Here is a 22079-nt window from a genome sequence, read left to right as displayed (position 1 = left end):
AAGGCAAGTATACAGACCGCTGTTTGAGCATCACTGGAGGGGAATCATTTCCCCCCCACACTTTTTTTTTGGCATGCCTCTATCTATATGTAATTACTTTGCTGGTATTATGCATCTTGAGGGTAATTATGGCCATTTTAAACAGAATACAGGTGCCAAACAAAGACAGGTTTTGGAAAACAGCTTGTAGAACACAACAGATGGTATCACTTCTGCCAAAACCACCCACAGTTTGAAAGTGGTGGTAGTTTTAAGGGCATGAGCTTCTCAGTAACCAGAACTAGAGATATTAGCTGGTTTCCTAAATTTCTAGTTAAAGCTCTTCCCACTCCAGTCATGTGAAATAATTGCCATCTGTTAGGAATGCTTTTGATGAGACAAGAGAAAAACAGAAACCTGCAGGGAATACTGGCAAACAGAAGAATTTCTTTCCAAGCTTTTTCACAGGCATGAGAATGTTTTAGCCTCAACTCACAGTATATATGTAAGTTCATATTTAAATCAGCTCCAGAACACGTGACTTAGAGGAAGCAAATAGAGGGGCACTAGAGTTTTCATTTGTTCACCTCTGCAGGTCTTGCCTACCTTCTCTGTGGTATTCCTACAAATGCTAGTGGAATGATAGGCAACATAGCAGTTCATTCAAACAGTACTTTAACTTGGTTTCTTCTGTATCTGCTCAGTGACACTTCGTGGTGCCCGATGAGAGCAATCACTAAAGGCTGAAACAATTTAGAGACAATTTAGGTGGAATGGAGAGATCAGAGAACCCAAAACCTACAAGTATGTAATGATGAAAATTACACCAAATAATCTTCCCAATTTGCTTAAGTGGATCTGCACCTCAGTCACCACCAATGAATAATAAATCAGATAAAAAGAAAAATTTGCTGAAATGTTCACAGAGTAAAGAAAAAAAAAATGTAAACTGTCTTATACTCAAAGCCCTCACTATATAATAGGACAAATTTCTTTTGTGACATTATCTAATTTTTAAGAAGTAAACAGTAAAAGCTATTTACCTTTATGTGTTTTACTCCACAGCTGACGATTCTATTTGGTTGATACTGGTCCCAGGAAATATCGAATATCTGTTAAGAAATACAGTAAGCTCATATTTTAAATTATACCATAATTGCATCTAGGCTCGCTTTTACCAATTTTTAGGCATAATTTCTGTGGTAATATATTACTAAAAACGAACACTATTTAGGTAAATTTGGAACTCTCTGTAAACAAGGATTAAGACAAATATGCAGTCTTCCTCACATAGTTCTGTTAACACATCTCATTTGCCCTTCACTTTATCAATCTATTCCAGCTCCAAGATATTATTGAATAAACAATATTTACTGTCTCAAATAAAACAGGAATTATGTGTAAGCTAATGTTCCTCAAGTTTAGGAAAAAAGTATCACTACATTCATCTTTATTCATTATTTTAGATAAAAAGTACAGGACCTAATTCAACCTGATTACCAAAAGATCTCAGAGACAAAATGGGTGAATATCATTCATCCAAACTAATTTACAGATCAAATTTAATTCTTCATTTTGATTGATGTTACATTTATAATAGTATGCATCAAAAAATGAAGCACCGATTCCTATGCATCTTACAAGAACACACTTACAGTGTATTCTCTGGCTATGGAATTACAGCAAATGGAAAATACTGTATGAAGTTTGGAAACAAAATTTGTATTTTGGTCCACATTTTCAACAATGTTATCTTTAGACTTTTCACCACTGGCATTCAGCTTTTCAATGTCCAAGCTGAGAACCAATGGTTTGAGCTGTTAAGGATAAATCACAAAAGAATTTCAGTCAGCTTACAGGTACAAATTATCCTAAGCTTACCCATCATTCATTTTATACATCATGAAGAACTGCCTTCCTACAAAATATTTATCTTCTTTACAAATATCAGGATTTACCATAAAGTACTATTCTTTTTAAACATTGTTAGAACACACAAGATATTTCACCTTCAGAAACGCTTTATGATTCCTGCACGCTAAATCATCAGAATTTTTGGCCTAATTAAATATGCATCCTCTCCAGTCCCTTTTCAGTGTCAAATATATTTTTTTTCTGGTTGTGAAAGCCTATTGAGACTAAGATTTCAGTACTCCTTGACTGTCTTGGAGTCCTTGCTAATTCTGAACCTGATCTTGTAAGTACTGAAGTTAGCAGCAAAACTTCCACTGACGTAACTGGGAAGTGAATCAGTTCTGAAAGACAAATCCGAGCCAGGACTAAGATTCTGGTGTGTTGGGAACATTGTAAGTAAAAATTAAGGACCAGAATTATTCAGATGACACACAAGATGCAGATAGACTGTACACACAAACTGTAAAAAGGGTTTATTCTACTGCTTTGCATATATAAATACTCCACCACGAGTAGTGTAACATTATACTACCTCAAAATTATAACATTCCAACATGTTATAATATCATAAAACGAACAAAAGTTGTCAGAACGTGTCCATAATTTATTTTAACGTATGCATCCTTGTGCTTATGTAAGTTGAGGAGGTATTTTGCTTACGCTAAACCTGTTTCAACTTTTCATAATCCTGAATAATATTGCAAACTTAGACGTGTTCAGTTCTTATAGTTATTGGCATCATTACAATCTTTTACATAAAGTTAATAGATATAAAAGGAATATTTATCCTAATTATATTATATTTCTCCTACAGGTAACTGTCTTAAGCAAAAATATAAAGGAGATAATTAAAATTTCCCTCAGGATAAAATGCCTTTTTGACGTACTCAGAAAGGACATTATCTTTGTCCACTGAGCTAGCTTTTCACATCTTATATAAAGAGCTATAAATCATCCTAATCAGTGCATAATTACAAAGTATTTCCTCTCTAGGCTTGCTACGTGGTCAGCTCAAGAATCCATCACATGTCCCACTTACTAACACTGCTTTGTGCTCTGTCTGACAATAAAAATAAATAAATACCTTACTCAGTATTTTAAAGCCAGGTAGAATGATGAAAATTAATACAAATAAAAATCATTTTTAAAATACTTCTGTAACTCCCAGACAAAATGCAGCAAACCCTTCATACAATTACCCTGTCTGAATGGCCCGTAGCTGTTGCCAGTAGTTTTCCTCTCTTCCAGTCCCAAATACATACTGTGTTTTTGGCATCCAGTCCCACTGAAGCTAAACGCTAAGGAAAAACAGCAGTAATCCAGTTAACAGAAAATCAACTCAAAAATCAGTTTACTGTACATCAGATCATTCTGTGTACAAATGGATTTTCCCACATGACTTGTGTTTGAGCTACATTGCAAAGGCACAATCAAGATATTCGCATTTATTATTTGTTCACTGGAGAAAGCACTGAAATGTCTAATCTTTTCTAAGCCAGGTTATTTATATCAGGTTGCCAATGTCTCAAGTATGATTCTTATTATGAAAGATTTGAAGTGCTTCTTTCAGCATTTTGATCACCATTCTACCATTTTGATCAATTAAGCTGATAATAAAAAGTGAATGGCAAATAAAAGCTCTCACTGTCTCCAAATACAATTTTTTTCATCATGCTCACTTTGTTGAGCTTTAGAATCAGAATTGGATATACTTTTAATAATAGCCTTTTACACAGCTTGGTATATCAAACCACTAATTAAAATAACTAATAATATTAATATTTTTAAATCTCATTCATACAAGAAAGAAAAAGAACAAAATAAGACCGAAGGGAAAAATGACCCTGCGTATGTTGAATTTATTAGATATAGGAAAAAAGGCAGGCAGGTCTGACTCTCATTTTCTTTGCAACCAGTGTTGACAATAACTAAGGAAGAGGGGAGAAAGTAGGTTGCATACATCTGCAACATATCCAGAAGATCAACAGTTATTGCGGAGTTTGTAGGTTCTTTCCCTTCCAGTGACTGTGTTAATTACATTCAACTTTACATTATTTTCATTAGTTTCTTATTAGGTAACAACTTCGACTGTGGACCAGACATGTTAGAACTGTGTGTCACGATCTGCACCAGCGTCAAATGTACTGCAACCATACATCATGGATGTGATGCCACCATATGTTGAATAGGGATATATATAATGGATATGTCCAACATATATTAAGAAAAGGAATATGCCTCAGTAATTTGCATCATGGGAAGACGGGAACCAACCTCATAACTCAGTAACATAGCATCTTAAAAACAGCCATACTGCCCATCCCTTGTTCTCATTGTCCTGTCTAATAACTTCTTATCATAAGAAATTAACAGTCCAACTGAAGCTCCCATGTGTTTTGCTCTGTTGTAGGAAAGCCTACATTTCAGGAACATGCAATAAATAAAACTTTTCTTTTGGCCTTAGAACCAAAGATCAGCAAACGAACCATCAGGTCCAAACAGACACGTTTCATAGATTATATTGACCAGATCTTTTCCTTGATGATTTGCTTCAAGATGACTTGAAAACTGAATCTCTTAAACTAAATGTCCCGTTTTTTGCTCAAGTTTTCAACAAGCAAATTTGTTTAAAGTCTGAAGACGTGTTGTAACACAAAAGGACTGAGTCAGCAAAGAAAGCAAATGTAATTACCAGAGATTTCTCTAAGTGCTGTATTAAAAAAATATGAATTGCAGTAAAGCTGTCAACTACTGCAAAACAGAGAGAAGACATCATTATTCATAAAAACCCAGAAAGCTCAAGTTTTCATTCTGTAGCAAAGTAATTCACAATCCAGGTACTCAATGGCTTTCAATGTCATCTATAAGCATAAAAACATAGTGTACATCTCCCTTCTTAGGACAGTCACTACCAAAAGCCTCCAATTTAAATGCAGTAGGTACATATGAACCCTTCACTGTCTTCTTAAGAATTACAGTTCCTTTATTTTAGTACAATTAAATATATTTTTTAAGACTTTGGTTTCATGGGAGTTGACAACATGCGTTATGCCTAGTGCAAAACCTGAACTCTACCTAATGAATAACGCATAACCCAACCAATATCCTACCAGCAAAGGTAGCAACACATCATTAATGGGAAAAAAAAAAACCAAACAAAACCAAAAAAAACTCAAAACCCTTTTCACAGAGTTATACCACAAGTTTGTCAAGTTCCATCTACTTTTACATTGTCTTTCACTGAAATGAAAATATCTGAGGACTTATTAAACCAAACCATGTGAGAGTCTACTGCAGGAACTTGCAAGATACCAAGTAGTTAGAAGATTTCATTATTACATTACATCAAGATGTGGTTGAAGTCTTTCCATATGTGAATCTCTGAAATGGTAGATAAAGGTAGGTTCAAAATTTGGGGTTCTATCTCAGATGTGTGCTGAACATCTGCTTGATTATTAGACGTGTGGTAACGAAGGAAAATGAAAACTAAATATTGCCAGTTACCAGTATAAAAATATTTATTTTCAGAAGCAACTATTATTATAGCAAAAATAAGTTTTATTTGCCCTTGAGCAATCTACACCCACACAGGCCTATGGGTGTGCTGATCATAATACAAGATATTTTGCAGGGAACCCTCACTGATTCCATCTTTTTCTCACCTCTTTTATACTCTTCTCTTCACCATGGAAACCATGGCAGCACTTACAGTATCTTTTAGATTCACGATGTGAACATCATCAGACCTGAGCTGTAACTACCAGTCAGGAGATAATCATTAGTGGGGTACATGGACAGTAAAAGTACTAGGAGAAATTAAGAAATATTTGCTATTTTTTCTTTTAACATAGATCTACTCAGGAAGGTCTCCTGCAGGCAGAAAAGTTATAAATGTTGAATTTCCTTTTTTGGTTGAAAAGCTTACACTTTTAGTCCTCCTTCTGGAAGATACTTGACAGAATTCTGTATAGAGAATTCACAGAATTACCAGAAGAAAATATCTGCCAAGTAGTTTATGCACATGATTAAACAATTATTTTTAAATCAACACCAATTTGGAAGATTCAGCTAAAGAAGCATACTGCTACATAATGCCAAATTTGGCAGTGTATATATGTACTTTAGATACATAATAATAATGAGGGCTCTCCTCACTCCATTTAAAAAAAAAAATATTTTTAGACAGCAGACAAAAAGGGCTCATCTAAAATAACTCAAACCAGAAATCATACTGTATAGTATTGGTGAAATACTTCAATATAAAAGACATCAGCTTTGTAGGTGATTCTGTGAAGGGTTGATGTCAGTACTATTAAGGAGGAACTGCAGCTAATTCCTAATTCAAGAAAAACCATTTTTAATCACAGGCAAACTGACAGCTATTCTTTAAACATTTGAACAAAGTGCAGATTCCCTTTTACCAAATGTCATCTCCTGATCATATAGAAAACGCCTGATCTAAAATATGTATTTTTATGTATCAAGAGCTCTGTAAAATATTCAGCTCCCATCAGTACTTTTAAAATATATTAATTACAGATAATGCACAAAAAAGGAAATTTACTCAAAATATGTGTGTCTCTAAATTTAAAGCTGTACTGAAGGTATGCAAAATAAAGGAAGCATATAAGCTATCCCGTGATTTCAGCTGCATATTGATCTTCTCCATGTATTATAAAAGATAACAAATCCTGTTCGCTCTCCATTACCCAGTTTGAAGTAAATTATGCCAGGGAAACACTGCAGAGAGAACTAAACTGTCTCCCTGCAGTGTCAGCTGAAGTCCAGCAGGGAGTAATACTTCAGAACTAATTCATTCGAATGCCTGAATCAGACACCCCAGAGTTTCTGGTACAAGAAGAGCTAATTAAATTTGCTACAATATAGTTGCCATGTCACTGTTTTGAGACCCACGCTAAATCCACATACTGGAGCTGTGCAGCGCTCAACCCAGCAGCTACTCTTGGAACCAGCAGCTGTGCACAGCGGAGTGGGAGGAAGCCAGGCGGACTTCATGGGGATCCAGCTCCAGAGAAGCTGGAATTATCTGGGCTTTTCTTCAGACTACTTTTATTTAGAAAGTGGACAGCTGACAGAATTAGCAAAGAAAATAAAACATTTCTGGTTGCATCTTCACCTTACATGATTGTTGAATTTATTTGTGTTTTGGGTCTAAAATATCATTCTTTCTTGGATATTAATAGACACTGAATATGAAAGAATGAAATGTACACATTAGAAGGCAAGGCGCAAACAATGTATGAATGTTCTGTCCTGTCACAAGATGCCAGCTCCTTTGGCTGCGCCGACTAAACAAACCAGAACTGCTAGCAGCTCTGAATTCCAAATACTCAAAGTCTTTCTACCATGCCCTTTAATTCTGGCTCAGGAAAGCAGATTCTTCTGCAAAGCCAGAAAGAGGAACAAAAAACCAAGATACATTATCCATATTTATGTCTTCCAGTACTGGTCTTTCTCCAGATATAAAAGCATTCTGTGCAAATTTTATTTCCAGAATGAACTGCAACTCCGCCAGCACTTCCAGAAACAGAGCACTACTGTTCCACAAGGTCAACACCGCAGTAAGTTCATTTCTTAATTACAGCAAGGCACCCAGCAGGATTTTCAGGAGAGCCTCCACCTTTAACTCATTCTGACTGGGCTCTTTCATGAGCCTTTGTTTCCATTAGAAGCTTAAATAGGGTTTAAAAAAGTTTGTCCACCAGTCTGATGAAGTTAAAAATAACAGAAAGTGTTAAGAACACGTTTCTGAATGAAAAATAGCTTAAAAAAAATTACAGTATTAGAAATTTTGTTCTGTTGATTTGGAGGTTTTCTCATCTGATTTTTTTTTATTCCACAACTCCCAGGAACAACTTTTTCTCTAATTAGAATTGGCACAGGAGATTTCAGAGGAAACAGCTTTACTTTAAGAAAACTGGAAGATCATGGTTGAAAACTTTGCTTAAAATAGAAAGCTAGTTCCAGTTTTTAATGAGGAAATCTAATTGATAGCGCTGTTGAGCAATTCAAGTTGTCCAGTGCTCTTTAAAAATGTTAGAGGCAGTTGCTCATGTTGATGTCCTTCACTTCAGACTCATCTTTAAACTGAATACACACAAGATAATGCACAATAAAAACTACTTTTTTGTTTCATGTGAACATAACATCTTATGCATTGTATGTCCAGTTCTGACCTCAAAAAGAGTAATAAAAGCACTGTGAGGTCAGCAGAAGACTAGCTAGGCATAAGATAACAAAGCACTTCTCAAAAGACAGCTAACCATCTAGTACATCACTTCAAGAAAATCATCGAAAGGCAGTTCTGCTCTATTGGGAAGCAATTCTGAGATACGCAAGCAAATACAAAACCCAATAAGGATCTGTGCAAGAATCCAGGTATCAGCGAATCTAAACATTCTTAAAAATATTTTAGCTACTATCTATAAAGCATGACCTCAATGTTACACCATAAAACTCACCTGAATATCAAAAACAGTGAAAATGAACAGACAGGTATCTATAAAACTATGAATGTGATACCTTTCTCAGGTTCATGTAAATCCTAGATCTATTCTCCTCCTATTTTATTCACATTTTGAATGCTTTTAACAGTTTGCCTCGAGGAGGGAGATCCGTGTGTTTAGCTGTGAATATCCCACCATCTACATATATTTTCAATTTTGTCTCAAAACACTATGTGCTTATATAATCTAATCACACTGTACAAAATCATACACTCTGTGTCCTAACTCCATTATTCAATCAAACAGCCAATGAGACTCTCCTAGCAGTGAGATTACTGGAGTTCCTCTACCAAAAATACTGCAGGATTGTGAGGACTTTGTCAGGAATGGATCTCTTTTAAGAGTAGGTGACAAGTGTGTGGTGAAGCCACACCTGAGCCACAGAGGGCCATCTCTTCTATGGACATTTATCCAACATTCAATGCCTCCACTTGACTTGAATGCTAAGTTGCGATTTTTGCCTCAAAGATATCTTTGAAAGAGCTGTATTTGCAGTTCTTGCATTAAAAATTTAATTATAATAGGAGTGTCGGTATTGCAGCTGTATCGTTACCTAAACGTAGTAAAGTACTTCAACGTGCATATCTGCTAGAAACAGAAATCAAACTAAATTCAAAATACGGAGAAAGAAGGTATACAAACCTGGCCATCTGAATCAAAAGCTAAGCAGGCAACTCCATGTGTATGTGCATCCTTAAGAACAGACACAGTCTGTACACGGTAGGAATCCCAGATGCAAATGTAAGGGTCCTTCCCAACCTGCCCTGTAGCTACTAAAGTTTTATCCGGGTGGACTGCAAGGCTGAAACAGAACACAGTTGAAGTTATAATACGCTTTCAGAATCAGCAAAATAGTATAAAATGTAAAAAATAAATTAAAAAAATCCAACTGATCTTTTTTAGTTCTCAAAAGCTTCAGCTCCTTTTGATTTATTGGAATAATCACAGTGACTGTCTTGAAAACTCAGTCTGTCCCCACCTATCTTAAGATAATGTCTAACTGAGACTGACATGGCTAGTGCAGTACACAATTTCTCATGTAATATTTTACCTGAAAATTCAAGGAAAATATAACCAGAGAATTTAATACTTTTGATTGATAAGCTGAATGAAGATACAAGCTTTTCTCTTTGTCTTTCATAACTTTATAAAGGCAGTGGTTGATTTTCTACAATTCATTCTTCTTTCATACATCAAATGTTCTGAAATATGGACTAGTGGCTGAATAATGGGTATTTTTCACTATGAAAAATATACACAAGAAATCCTCTCATAAGTTCACATGTTTAAAGGTGGCAATCTCAGAAAGACAGCAAAATAAATTGTTTCTCCTATATTTGAAGAACAATGATATATGTATCCTAAGATCTACTTTAAGTTACTGCTGCCTAAGGAGAGGTAAAATTTACTGTGCCTTTATTAGTTTACCTCATTTTTGCTAAGAGCCTATTAGAAATGGTACACTGTGCAAAAAGCTGACTCATCAAGCAGTATTTCTACTCCTTGAACTCAAGAAAGGTGCCAGTGTTTCTAAACCTGTTTGCCAGTTTCCAGTGATTAACTACTCTGGGGTTCAGAAGACTTGCTTTGACCAACTTTCTCATGCATTTATTAAACACAGACCACTCAACTTCTTTATTCTCTGTTGTATCTTACAGAGGTGTGTTACCACAAGCTGCATTTTAATACAAGCTGTTAGCAGAATCAAACTATATTTCTGCTCACAGTCCTTCAGACTGGAAAATCTTGACCAGGCAGCCCACAGTATGTTTCTCTCTCACCCTTTCCCAAGTGCAAACGCTAATATTTACTCCCATTTTGTTGTTTTGGGACCACTTCTATTAGATGTCAAACATTTTCTGGAACCAAGAAGCAGCAGCAGTAAAGCAAAAATTAAAATTATATTTTCCTTGTCACATATAACAGATTTTAATTGTAACACAGATTACAAAAGGCTGCCATTTAGCTAACTTCATCCCACATTAGCAAGAGGAATGCAGGCTATCAGTAGTGACACAGTACCAGAAGCTGCTCTTTGCAATTATTCTGAACTACTGTCAAGCTGCCCTTCAACCCCTGAGATATTCTCTTTGGCAAAACCCAGAGAATCTAGTTTGAAAATCTAGCTTGGGGATGTTAATAATAAAAAAAACCTCCCTAAGGTAATATAAATACAAAGACAGTTTTACACTGTTATCCAGGAAACAAAATTGAACAATGTATGAGTACATGAGCTATAGATGGAATAAGGAAAAGCACCCTAATAAATAAATGGACACTGCTTAGGGCAGCTGAGTATATCTTCTAACCCAGGAGTAAATACTATTAATTTTTAAGATTTAATCAAAACACTTTAGGAAGTTTCAAAAATTTATGTATTTAATGTTTTCACATTAAAGAATGATCCACACTAAAAGAAAAAAAATTTAGCACAACATCGAGTAAAATTGTTTTATCTACTCCTGCACTTGCTCATTCATTCTTTCCTACACAGACTTGGATTCTACATTATTCTGTGTGTCAACAATTCACCTCAATTCTAGGGGAATAAGGGATGACTCCACTATACTTAAGCTGTGATACCTACAATTAAGTTTGACTACTTTTCTTCAATGATAAAAAACAGATGGAAAAGATAAATTGGGTTCAATCTGCGTGCTGTAACAGAATTGCAGCTTAATTACATCTACCACTGTTTTGTACACTTTAGTATTCACATACTAGAACTTCCTCTTTCACATTCTGTATTTCCATTCCTGGATATAAGGTTAGGAACAGGAATATATTTTCTACAACATAAATATGTCTGTACTGATCATATCTGTTATTTGTTCTATCCTTTTTGACGCATGAAGTCAACTAGTGGGAAAACTAAAATTAGGAACTAATATAGTTTTTTGGCACCTAAATAGGCAGTCTGATTATTCAGAACCACTGAGGACATTCATTTCCCGCTAACAGCCTTTACAATGCACTATAACTGCCCACGTTCAGTCTGGCTGTTAGATAACCAAGCGCTTATTTTTGGCAGAACAGTGGGCTACAAAGTAAGGAAATGGAGTCCAATTTCAGAACAAATCTTGGTGACTGTTTGATACCTAGATATATGATCTATGTGTTCATTTTGAATTAAAATATAAAAATTGTATGTGCAACTGTACAATATATTGCAGTATAGGTCATTCCTGTCTTCAGACCACAAGATTTCCTGCTGGCCCAGGTTGTGTGTCTCTCCCTGCCTTTTAAAATGAGTATTAACTTCATGGCTTGTGTTCTGAATGTTAGATGTATATCTTCAACTTCTATAAACAAACATCCTACCATGTATCTGAAGCACTTATAATGCTAGCACATAATTATTTGTGCTACTGGAAAATACTGAAATACTGTGATAATCAGGGCAATATGAAAATATGATTAGAATAAAAGCAGCACTCAAGAGCAATTTATAGTACAGAAAAATATTATTAGAGTATTACTTCCTATTCCTTCCATCAGGAAAAACACGTAGAAACACAGAAGTCTCTATTATGCAACCAGACAATTTTCTGCAAGTTGCAGGCAATGGGCCTGCAGATATCTGTTTGAGAGACATCAGTGTACATCAGAGCTGTTTGACTCAAGCAAATGGCTGGACCATTGAAGACTTAACCTCTCTGATCAAGTTAAGAACTTCTTAACTCCCAGACTTCCTGCCACACAACTTTACCTCCTTCCCTGGGCCCATACTCCCTGGCTCTGCCCATCCACCCAGGTATGCACAGTCTTATCAGTGGATGTACATTTGCAGACCTAGTCTCAGTATTGAGAATACATAACAGTTCCATTACCTAATAACGATAACAAAAATAAAGTGAAAAAAAATTATATCAAGACTCCTATCTTAATCGTCAGCATTTCTCTTAAATGTAATACACAATTATTCTGATGCTTTTCCCATTAGCACACTACACAAATTACCCCAGCAAAAGCTTTATTATCAATGAGCAGCGAGAGCAGGGTTGCTCCACTAGGATGTGAGCCAGGAACCAAGGGCAGCCGTGGCGCGTGCATCACCCTCGCTGACCAGGGTGTAGTCCCACAAGATCTAAGTGTGTGGGCAGAAGAAATTTCACAAGAAAATTCCTCCCTGCTTTCAAGGTTTGTGGGAAAAGGAAGTGGATGCTCTCTTGCTAAAGAGTTGGTGTGGAAATGGAAAGGATAAAAGTAGCAGCAATTGCTGCTAGTGCTGCTTGCTGGTAGTGGCAGTCGCTTCCCCACTCATCTCAACCTTCTCTCTGTGGGAACAGCAACAGGAGCAGATGCACACGTAGAGTAAGAGGCAGAGATCAACTGCTTTGGAAAAGCACATTCCCTGCCTTCCAGGGAAGGCAAAGAGAGCAAGGGAATCCCTGGCAGTCTCTTCTGAGCAGCTGAATGCTTTTGTGTATGCGTAAAAATAACAGTGAATTCCAGAAGCACACCAAGGTGTTTGCAAAAAATGTCTTTACTAAAAGTGCTTCAATAGACACATCTTTTAAGCAAACAACTCATTTAAGATGAACTTTAATATTACTTCAGGTAATATTTTAACATTACACCTTATCAATAAAAAGATCTACTAGGAAGAAGAGACTTCAGGGAATGTCTCCTTTTCCTTCCCTTCCAAGATCATCAATTGCAAATCTAAGGTTGAAACTCTGTTAATTTAAGATAAATAAATATGCCAGTTATGTGTTCCAGCAGAGTCTGATGAAACACTTTATAAAAAGTCATTAGTGGATCCATCTGGTCTAGGGGCCTTGCCAGATGGTAAACTCTTACTACCTCCACAATTTCTGTTGAAATAATATTCCACTCCAAGATTTTCTTTTTACAACCATATTAGAAATTCAAGGCACCAAAACTATTGGTTTCTTGGCTTTCTGTAACAGGTTCCATACACTTATATACGTAAAATACAGGTAAAACCAAGATAGAACTAAGTAGAAAAGTTTAGATATGGAATACAAACTACCTCAAGTAGCTGAATTGAATATTAAACTGTTTAATTGAACTGAATATTAAATTGTAATTTCTGTATTTAAATTGTTCCTAAACTGCAGATAAAATGATTTTTTTCTTCATAAAGCACGTAGTCAAGGGACCAGAGAATTACAGATGCAAGAAAGAATGGATGACTTGGGAGTTAGGATGACTGGATGGATGGGAAGAACAAAAAAGAGATGAGGGAATTGATGATGGTTCAGGAGAAGAAGTTTCAGGGAGAGAAGAGAAGGCTCAGAGTAGGTTTAATGACAGTCTCCCAGAACATTAGAAACATTACAGAGAAGATGGAGATTTTCTTGTCACAAGGATGCATGGTAAGAGGACAAAATGCAAGGGACAAGTTGTTATGGGAAATTCTGTCTGGATACAAAAAAACCCATTCTTTGCCATAAGAAGAATTAAAAATTGCAATAAGGTGCCTACAGAAGTTGTAGAATAACCCTTTTTGGAAATTATTCAACACTTACTTGGCTTGACAGGACCCTGGATAACCTAATCTAAGGCCGTGCTCTCAAGAGAAAGTTGGACTGGATGATCTCCAGAGGTCTCTTCCAAACTAAACTTTTCTATGATTCCAAATACAGAAATACATCAAGAATGTATAAAGTAATCAAAGTAAAAATGCATCTTGGCTCACAGCAGTTTACTTGCATTAGATAATTGCTCCTTGATGCTGCAAAAAGAAAGCGACTTCTGTTATCTTTAACACATACACATGGAATTGATAGGTTTCCTGAGAACTTGAAATGGGTGTATAAGAGACAGATGTTCAAATCTCTCTATTCTGGGCTTTTAAATTCTGCTACATTACTGCACTATCCTAATTATCCGTTAGTCAAAACACTTTTTCACTGCAGCAGCCAAAGGTAGAACATTTTCTTTTATACTTTTTGAGCATTATTTTTCAAAGTATGTTTTCTATTTACAAATGCCATATTAAACTGAATCTTTTTATAACCATCCTATTAACTATTCTTTGATTAAGATGAATCAAGCAAATACACTTCTCATACAAATTAAAACTGGTTTCCAGAAGATCCCACCTGACAAACAAGAATTGCTTTTTGAAAGAAGAAGTAAACACAGTTCTGGAAGAAGACAATGCAGACTGTAATTGAAAATCACGGTGTTAAATGGATTGGTCATCCGTCTCTTGACAATGCAATTCATTCTCAGTGCCTTGGCCGTTTTGCACGTTAAAGCAGGGTGTGATTTTGATGCTATCCTAAAATTACTCTAGACAGTTAAACATTGATAAATTATTCTCTACTTCAGATTCATCCTGTTTTAAACTTGGTATAACTTTGATGCTCAGACAAACCTTTACAGAACTATGCAGTTTTGTGTAACACAATGCTATACAATGATAAGACTTGGGGAGAGATGTGAGGTACATTTAAAATCAAATTCCAGACCAATGCAGATGCTGTCTGTATACAATTAATTCTCTTCAGAAATAAATGAATGAATTTATGCTTTCTTGCTCAAAACCCACATCAAACCCTACAGTTTAGCAGAACAAACACAGTGCGTGTTTCCTCAGAATTTAGGTCAAAATTGTTGCGAACTACTCAGGGCTCTGACTATGCTATGCATGAATGACGGGAGAGATAAATAACACAGCTACATTTTTTCTGAAGACTTTGTAGCAAAAAATCCCTCTGAAGAAAAATTATTTCCAAGAAGCTCCAAGCCTGCCCTGAAATAGGCCATTACATGCCAGTTGGTATTTTCTTCTTGGCTGCCTCCTTCTGCTCTGCACTGTTATTTCTCAGTGCAAAAAGAAGTGACACTTTCAAGATCCTGACAGGCCATCAGGCATGTCTGAAAACCAGGGATCTTTTCAGCTCTATTTTACTGCTCACACAGCGCTAAGGACTGAGCTGTTGTCATACATCAGGGAAAAATGAAAATACTCTTTCGGTAACTCCTCATTTCACAGAGCAAAATGAGTTTATTTCCTCAGTTGTGGGGTCAAGAAGAGCGGTACAACTCACTGTAGAGACAGAGCAATATTATCAGCAAAATAGGAAAAGGAAAGATGCTGTGTGATTCCTATTTCTGAATACAAACATAACCAAGCCTAACTAAGGGCAGCAACGAAATAAAGACAAGCAGCTAAGTGAAAGCAAATATGAGGACCTGCAGGAGCAAAGAAAATACAGGAAGGAAAAGAGAACTTAGGAAAGAGGAAGGGAAAAAGAAAAGAACAAAGCAACCTGCACAATCTCCACTAGGTAAGCTTATGAAAATGAGGAGGAATTTTAGGATGAAAATTGCAGGAGAACGACAGATTTATTTGCATATAATATCCGCCCAGATTGCTTCCGAAACATAACCACCACAACTATCATCTGATGAAAATCAGTCTCTTGATAGAGAAGGAGATTGTTACTCATTGCACATACACAGCTCCCAACCTTTTGCTCCTCCACTACAAGCCTGTGACCCCCATAAGCGGTGAAGAGCTAGCAGGCAGATCACACACCAGAATAAGCAATTTTATTTGTCATGTAGCATGATGCAGGTGATGAAGGCTATCTGAGAGCACTGCAGGCATATGAAACAAATCTCTCTGGGAAAACAGAGTCAACAGAGATCTGGTTGCTCTGATACTTGCTCACTCCATGTATGTGCATATACATGCATGTATAATACATTTAATGCACACACTCGTGCAATTGAATTGCCTTCACACATGTGAACATATAACTGTAATAACCTTAGATATAAAACAATATTCTCACTTGTTGCAAACAACTCGAGCACAGAACAATTTTGTCCTGGAAAAATAAGAATATAAATGTTGATGGAAACATCGCTGGGCAAAGACAATAACATTTTAATTTACTGGCTTGATTTTTATATGGTAATATCTTGCTTACTCATAGCACAAACAGCACATGTGTACAGAAATATGTTTTTAAGACCATTTAGCAAATGAGGCATTTTTTATGTAAAAGTTCTTACTAGCTATTCTACTGCTTGCTTTCCCCTTCCATATTCCATGTGTAGGAAGAAGGGTGATACAGCTAGAGGTTCTAGCATTTATTCATTTTCCACCGGCTTCCTACCTAGAACAAGTCATTGCAGGCTAACTTTCTCAGCAGCAGTTTCTGAATTTGGTGGCCTGCCTCAGACAGCTACCATCTGGCTGTCAGAGGAAGTAAACACCCACAGTTCTGAATGAAGTCAATGCAGACACTGATTGAAAATCACTGTGTTGGGCTTGGCACTCATAACTGGTCTCGGCCACAAATCCAGCCTAAGTTTAATCATTTATGAAGTGGATGTGCAGCTCAGCTGGGTTTAATAAAGGTCTTTGAAGCACACACATTAACAGTTGTTGTTATGCTAAAGCATATTTAAAGCATCCTGGGAAATCAAGGGGCATTTTTGACAAGGATTTTATTTATGACAATTTTCCATAACTCATTGGGGGGCAGAACGGTGGCAGTAGCATCAAAGTTATAACCATTCCTGCCACTAAAATTACTCCTATTTGTCCTTGGGAAATTACTGCTGATCTGCTCCCCATGCCAGTGTTTGTTATTCAGTCTATGGATTTATTCCATTACTCTTCAATAAAGTTTGTTTGGCTTCTTAGTGCTTATTAGAAGTCTTGACAGATCAGGCCCATCAGGCCTGCATAAGCAGGTTGCATAAGCAACCTAGCAGAACATGGAATTTGTGGTTGCACCATGTTGCTGCAGAGTGGCCACAAAGTCAGGCCATATTTGAAGACCAAGTTGATTTTGATCAAGTGATTAAAACTTCCCGAAGGGAAAAGAAGCAAGAGGAAAAAAAATCTTAAAATATAATTTTTTGAGCAAAAACGTTCTGCACTATAGTTAAAATCAGATCCAATTTACACTCGTGCCTCTGTACACAGAGAAAAATTTGGCAGGTTTAGTAGAGAAGAGCAGTGCCGCACAGTCCTACCGCATGGTGGTCCCTCATGACACATGGCTGCAGTAACACAAAGGTCCCACAATTCTCTAATGATGCACTTCTCTCATGCGTATTCATTTCATATACATCTCATGGATATTTTGCAACTCTGAGTTTCTGCCAGTGAAAACAGGTCCTAAACAATTTTACCCAAAAGCCCATTTCATGACACTGAAAGTTAAGTATAAGCAACTGTTGATGGCCTCATGAATTATGGGTTTTGAGCAACAAATGATCAGGGCAAACCACAGTATTTCTTAGCAGCTACACTACACAAATTTCAAAATTACACAGTAGGGGCTGTCTGAACTCCCATTTACTAGTTTTCCCCCTAAGCTTTCACATGCATGCGTAGTTTCCTACGCATCTGATTCATGGTGATGATTGCAGAATGCTGCAATATCTGAAACAAACCCCCAGAATGACACAACTAGCAAATTTCTGGAACTTTTCTTATCTATGATTATTTTTTCAAGGAAGACCTAGAAATATACTGGAAAGAATGAGTGTTGACCCATGCTGAGAAAGTATGGGGATGCTGCTAAAAAAACATGAGCAGAATAAAGTTGTGTCGATGTATGGGATTTAGTCATAGAATCATAAAATGGTTTGAGTTGGAAGGGACCTTAAAGATCATCCAGTTCCAACTCCGCAATGACACCTCCCACCAGATCAGGCTGCCCAAAGCCCCAAAAAACCTGGCCTTGAACATTCCACGGACGGGGCATCCACAACTTCCCCTGGCAACTTCTGCCAGTGCCTCACCACCCTCATCGTGAAGAAATTCCTTCTTATGTCTAGCCTAAATCCTCCTCTCTCCAATTTATACCCATTGTCCAATTTATAGCCATGTACACAAGTGTCACCTCTCAGGAAGTGGCTTTCCAAGGGCGAGGGCACAGCCACAACCCTACCACATGATGTCAAATCAGTTATTCTACTTTTTCTGGTCTGAAATAAAACTTAGTGGTGGGGAGGCTTTGTGTACAAACAGATCAGGAAGCTACCAAACATATAAATTCAAAAGGAGAGGAGAGAGGCTTTTCAGATACCTGACGGATTTCTGGATAACTTCTTGCTGTATGGCCTTATTTTTTGCCTTGCTTGAAAATTACAGGTATGTAAGACTGAAAATCACAGGAACCACTGAAAAATGATAGATAATGAGACTATAAAGACTTTGGCCAAAACTCATGAAAATAAATACCCAGGACCAATACACACAGTACATCTTCATTTAAGCACTGTGATTTGACAAAAATCAGTAAGATGAAGACAAATCCATCAGTTGTTAAGAAAAACATACTAGAATTGGAGTCCAAAACCAGAAAGTTAGGAAAGAAATTTATTTAGTTCAGTGTTATATTTGTTCCTTATCCTATTTTGATAGTTAAATGCACACTGTAAAATACTTTGAAATAAAATGCATAGTAAAACATCAAGTAGATACTTAGTCTATGATGCTGAGATAAAAACAACACAAAAGATAACTAATGCTAAGATTTTTCAATACACGGAAAACTAATTATACACTGTTGTAAATTCAGTATTGCTCAATAGAAACTAGCAAAATTCTCAGGTTCATCTGGTAGAAAGAATTTTAAGGTCAGTCTGAACACTCTGAAAATATAATTTATACATCAGATAACATCTGTAAGTTAAAAAATCATGGCCATTGTCACATGTTGTAGCCTCCTTTATTTCCTGTGTTCACCCTATTACAGTCTGACTCTGTAGAAATACCAGATTCAATTCGCAGTCAAAACAGATCACACCAACTGCATACTGCTGCTAGTAATCAAACTGTTTATTTTTCTAATTTTGTCACATACTAGAGCTAAAATAACTAAAAACGGATTGAATGTAGCTGTGCCTTTTCTCCCAAATGCAGAGATGCGATCATAATTCAAGCAAAGAAAGATTAAGCCCGCAGCTCTAAAACTGGTGGTCACAATGAAATATCACAGCAAATATCTGTGCACTAATTAACTGCCCACAGCACAATGCTGTCAATCAAGCTGTACTAGAATTGCTGCAGATGGGTCCTATCCTTGTCAGCACAGCTGAAGATATTCTTTCCAGAGGCTGATTCAGTAATTAACTGCTTTGGGATTTCCTGGAGCTACTTTACTCTTTATACAGCTCAACTTTTTGTAACAGTCATCAGTTAATGTAGCTATAAATACACAAATCACTCAAGACGCAACCCAAGCTAAAAAACATTTGCAGAATAATCTGAGAAAGAGGAGAGAGGAAACAGGAAGAAAATCTTGGGAACAAGACAGACAACACAGCTATTAGAAAAAGAGGAGTCAAGAGGCACCTACAGAATCAATAAAATGTAGATGACATGATAAAAACAACCAAAAAGCCCAGAGAAGGATAGTCAAGGAGAAACGGGAAATATTGTACAGAACAACTTAAAAAAAACAAATAACACTGTCATAACCTTTCTGGATCACTCACACTTTAACTTTTTGTTCAAAAGATTTCATCTCATCCTGTTGAAAATCCCTGCATATATTCATCTACAACAAGTTGTATGATCTGACAAAACTCATAGGCTCTTGTTGAAAAATTCACCTGGGATAAAATTCGTATAGGTTTGCCTTTAAATGATTAGCAGAAATAAGGATCTTAAGTGTAGGGAAATTGTTCTTCAGGTGTGATGAATGCACGGTGTTACAACTGCATCCTACTCAGGCATTCTTCTCTTGATAATCCTGTCATACAACATTTTGAATTTAAGCACCTTAATGGAAAGAAACAGGGAAGAACAAGAGCTTGATTCAATAATATATTAAACGAATGCATGGTGAGCTGCATTTGATCAGCCAGAAGCAGATGACTGCTTTTTTATTGCATCAAATCTACAGATGTCTGCAGAAATAATAAATGTGGCAATACTAGACTTGGCTCGTGAAAAGCATTAATTTTTAGATGCCTTAGATGATGGGGAGTTTTCAGTGCTAATAAGAACGCTTCTTCCTCCTTTGAATACTAACAGCTGACATTTCTCATTATGTCACAGAAATGCAGAGCCAGGATTAGCAACCTTGCTACTTTTCAGAAACATGGTATTGTACATTGGATGACCATCAGATCACACTGAAGGAGAAAAAAGGATTTTCATGTGGTAGACAAGGGATTAGATTTAAGTTTATTTTTCTACTTTCTGAATGACAACAGTCCATATTCTGCAGGCAGTTACACCTCCATAAGCTAAGAGACCTCTAGATACAATAAAGGCAAGATCTTGCCTAGTACATTAGAACTTTAATTATCTACCTCAGTCAAGTGCTGCAAAAAGCAGTTAATCCTTGTTGATCATGCTGTCATAGAAGACGTGTAACACTGTGAAGCATTTGCTACATATATGGATATAGCCTAGTTTTAAGACTTCTGCTAGACAGCAATATAGTTCTGTAAAACTTCTAAGTCAGCATGTCTAAGTGTCCAAGATGAGTTATGCTCTGTTGTAATACCAAATTGTATTTCTGCTTCTGCTTGACAAGAACTACAAAAAGGACAGAATTGTTAATGCCATTTTATAGTATCCAGTTGTGTTCTCCTTGGTTCTCTTCTTTCCCTGCATTTCAGAGCTTGAAAACCAGCAGAATCAGAAATGCAATTCTGGTGTGATTGAATAGAAATCCTGCTCCTCGTTTGCAGTGCCGAAGTCGAAAACAACAAAAATTATATTGGAGCAGAAAACATTGCAGACCAAGTAGAAACCTTATTTAACATGAAAAAGCCATAAATGCTTACCTAGTCTCCTGAGCAGCTTCAGTTTAACAACTGAATTCTCCATCTAACCCAGGACTATCTTTCCCTCCAGCTGTTCCACATTTGCTACAAATGGACAATCCTGGCAAGTTCAGGTGCAGGTATTTTAATTGCCTATTGCTATTTGCAATTTCTGACTCCTGTTTTTTTCAAGTTCAGCAGGTTAAGTAGAGATGAAAGACCCATCTGAGAAAAATGTGTGCTTAATTGGTGTTTCATAATAGAAAATCCTCAACAGGACAGAGCTGGTTTTTTTACAAGAAAAAGCTAAATTTTAAGTCCACATCAATTTGTTATCACAGAATTCATTCTGCAGCCAAGGTCTTTTTCCCTGTGATATCTCTAGTGTCTGGGATGCAGACATCACATTAAACATAAGTAGTTAAGGTGTTCAGTTTGCTGTTGCCAAGTGGAGGTTTTCAGATGTCTAGGAAAAGGAAGCGCGTTTTGAAGCCTTATAATGAAATAAAATCCTTATTAATCAAAAGTAATCAAAGGATACAATTGTAATAGAAATCTCGTTCATGGTACTGCCTGCAGTTATTTAAAATATTTCCAAATCTCAATTGCTCAAGATAAACAATGGCATGCGTTTTGCTCCACTTGTGAAAATATACCTAAATACAGCCAACTCGTGTGACTGAGAAAATCATTGAGCCATATCTATTTGCTAGTGGAATCCTCTGAAGAGCCTGTATGCAGGCATCAGGACTTCAGCTGTGATTGCTCCATCCTGAACTGTTAGCCTGGATGTAGGAACTGGGAGACTAGAGGTGAAAATGGCTAAAGATGACAGTTGTTGAATCTAGGAGCAGCAGAACTCTGTGGGACTACCAAGCTCCGTTTCGCCTCAGAAATTAGAAGTGAGCTCAGAATTTCTCCAGCACCACATCA

The 22079-nt window shown here is 36.6% G+C and overlaps 1 protein-coding gene across 7 annotated transcripts in view; it reads right to left on the bottom strand.

Annotated features, from left to right (window-relative positions):
* Positions 1-22079, bottom strand: part of EML6 (EMAP like 6) — a 120229-nt gene that overhangs the window by 74327 nt on the left and 23823 nt on the right. For all 7 annotated transcript variants that reach the window (XR_008449163.1, XR_008449164.1, XR_008449166.1 and 4 more), the window contains exons 2-4: positions 9063-9222; positions 3093-3191; positions 1023-1091 (exon numbers count right to left, since the gene is read on the bottom strand). Coding sequence is in view for 3 of the 7 variants with exons in the window: in XM_054062880.1 (XP_053918855.1) it covers positions 1023-1091; positions 3093-3191; positions 9063-9222 (328 nt within the window). In the remaining 4 variants the exon portion in view is untranslated. The remainder of the gene's footprint in view (positions 1-1022; positions 1092-3092; positions 3192-9062; positions 9223-22079) is intronic.

Source organism: Cuculus canorus, chromosome 3 (assembly GCF_017976375.1).
Source record: "Cuculus canorus isolate bCucCan1 chromosome 3, bCucCan1.pri, whole genome shotgun sequence".
Classification (NCBI taxonomy): domain Eukaryota; kingdom Metazoa; phylum Chordata; class Aves; order Cuculiformes; family Cuculidae; genus Cuculus; species Cuculus canorus.
The sequence above is the reverse complement of the archived record's forward strand: the minus strand, read 5'-3'. Positions and strand labels throughout refer to the sequence as shown.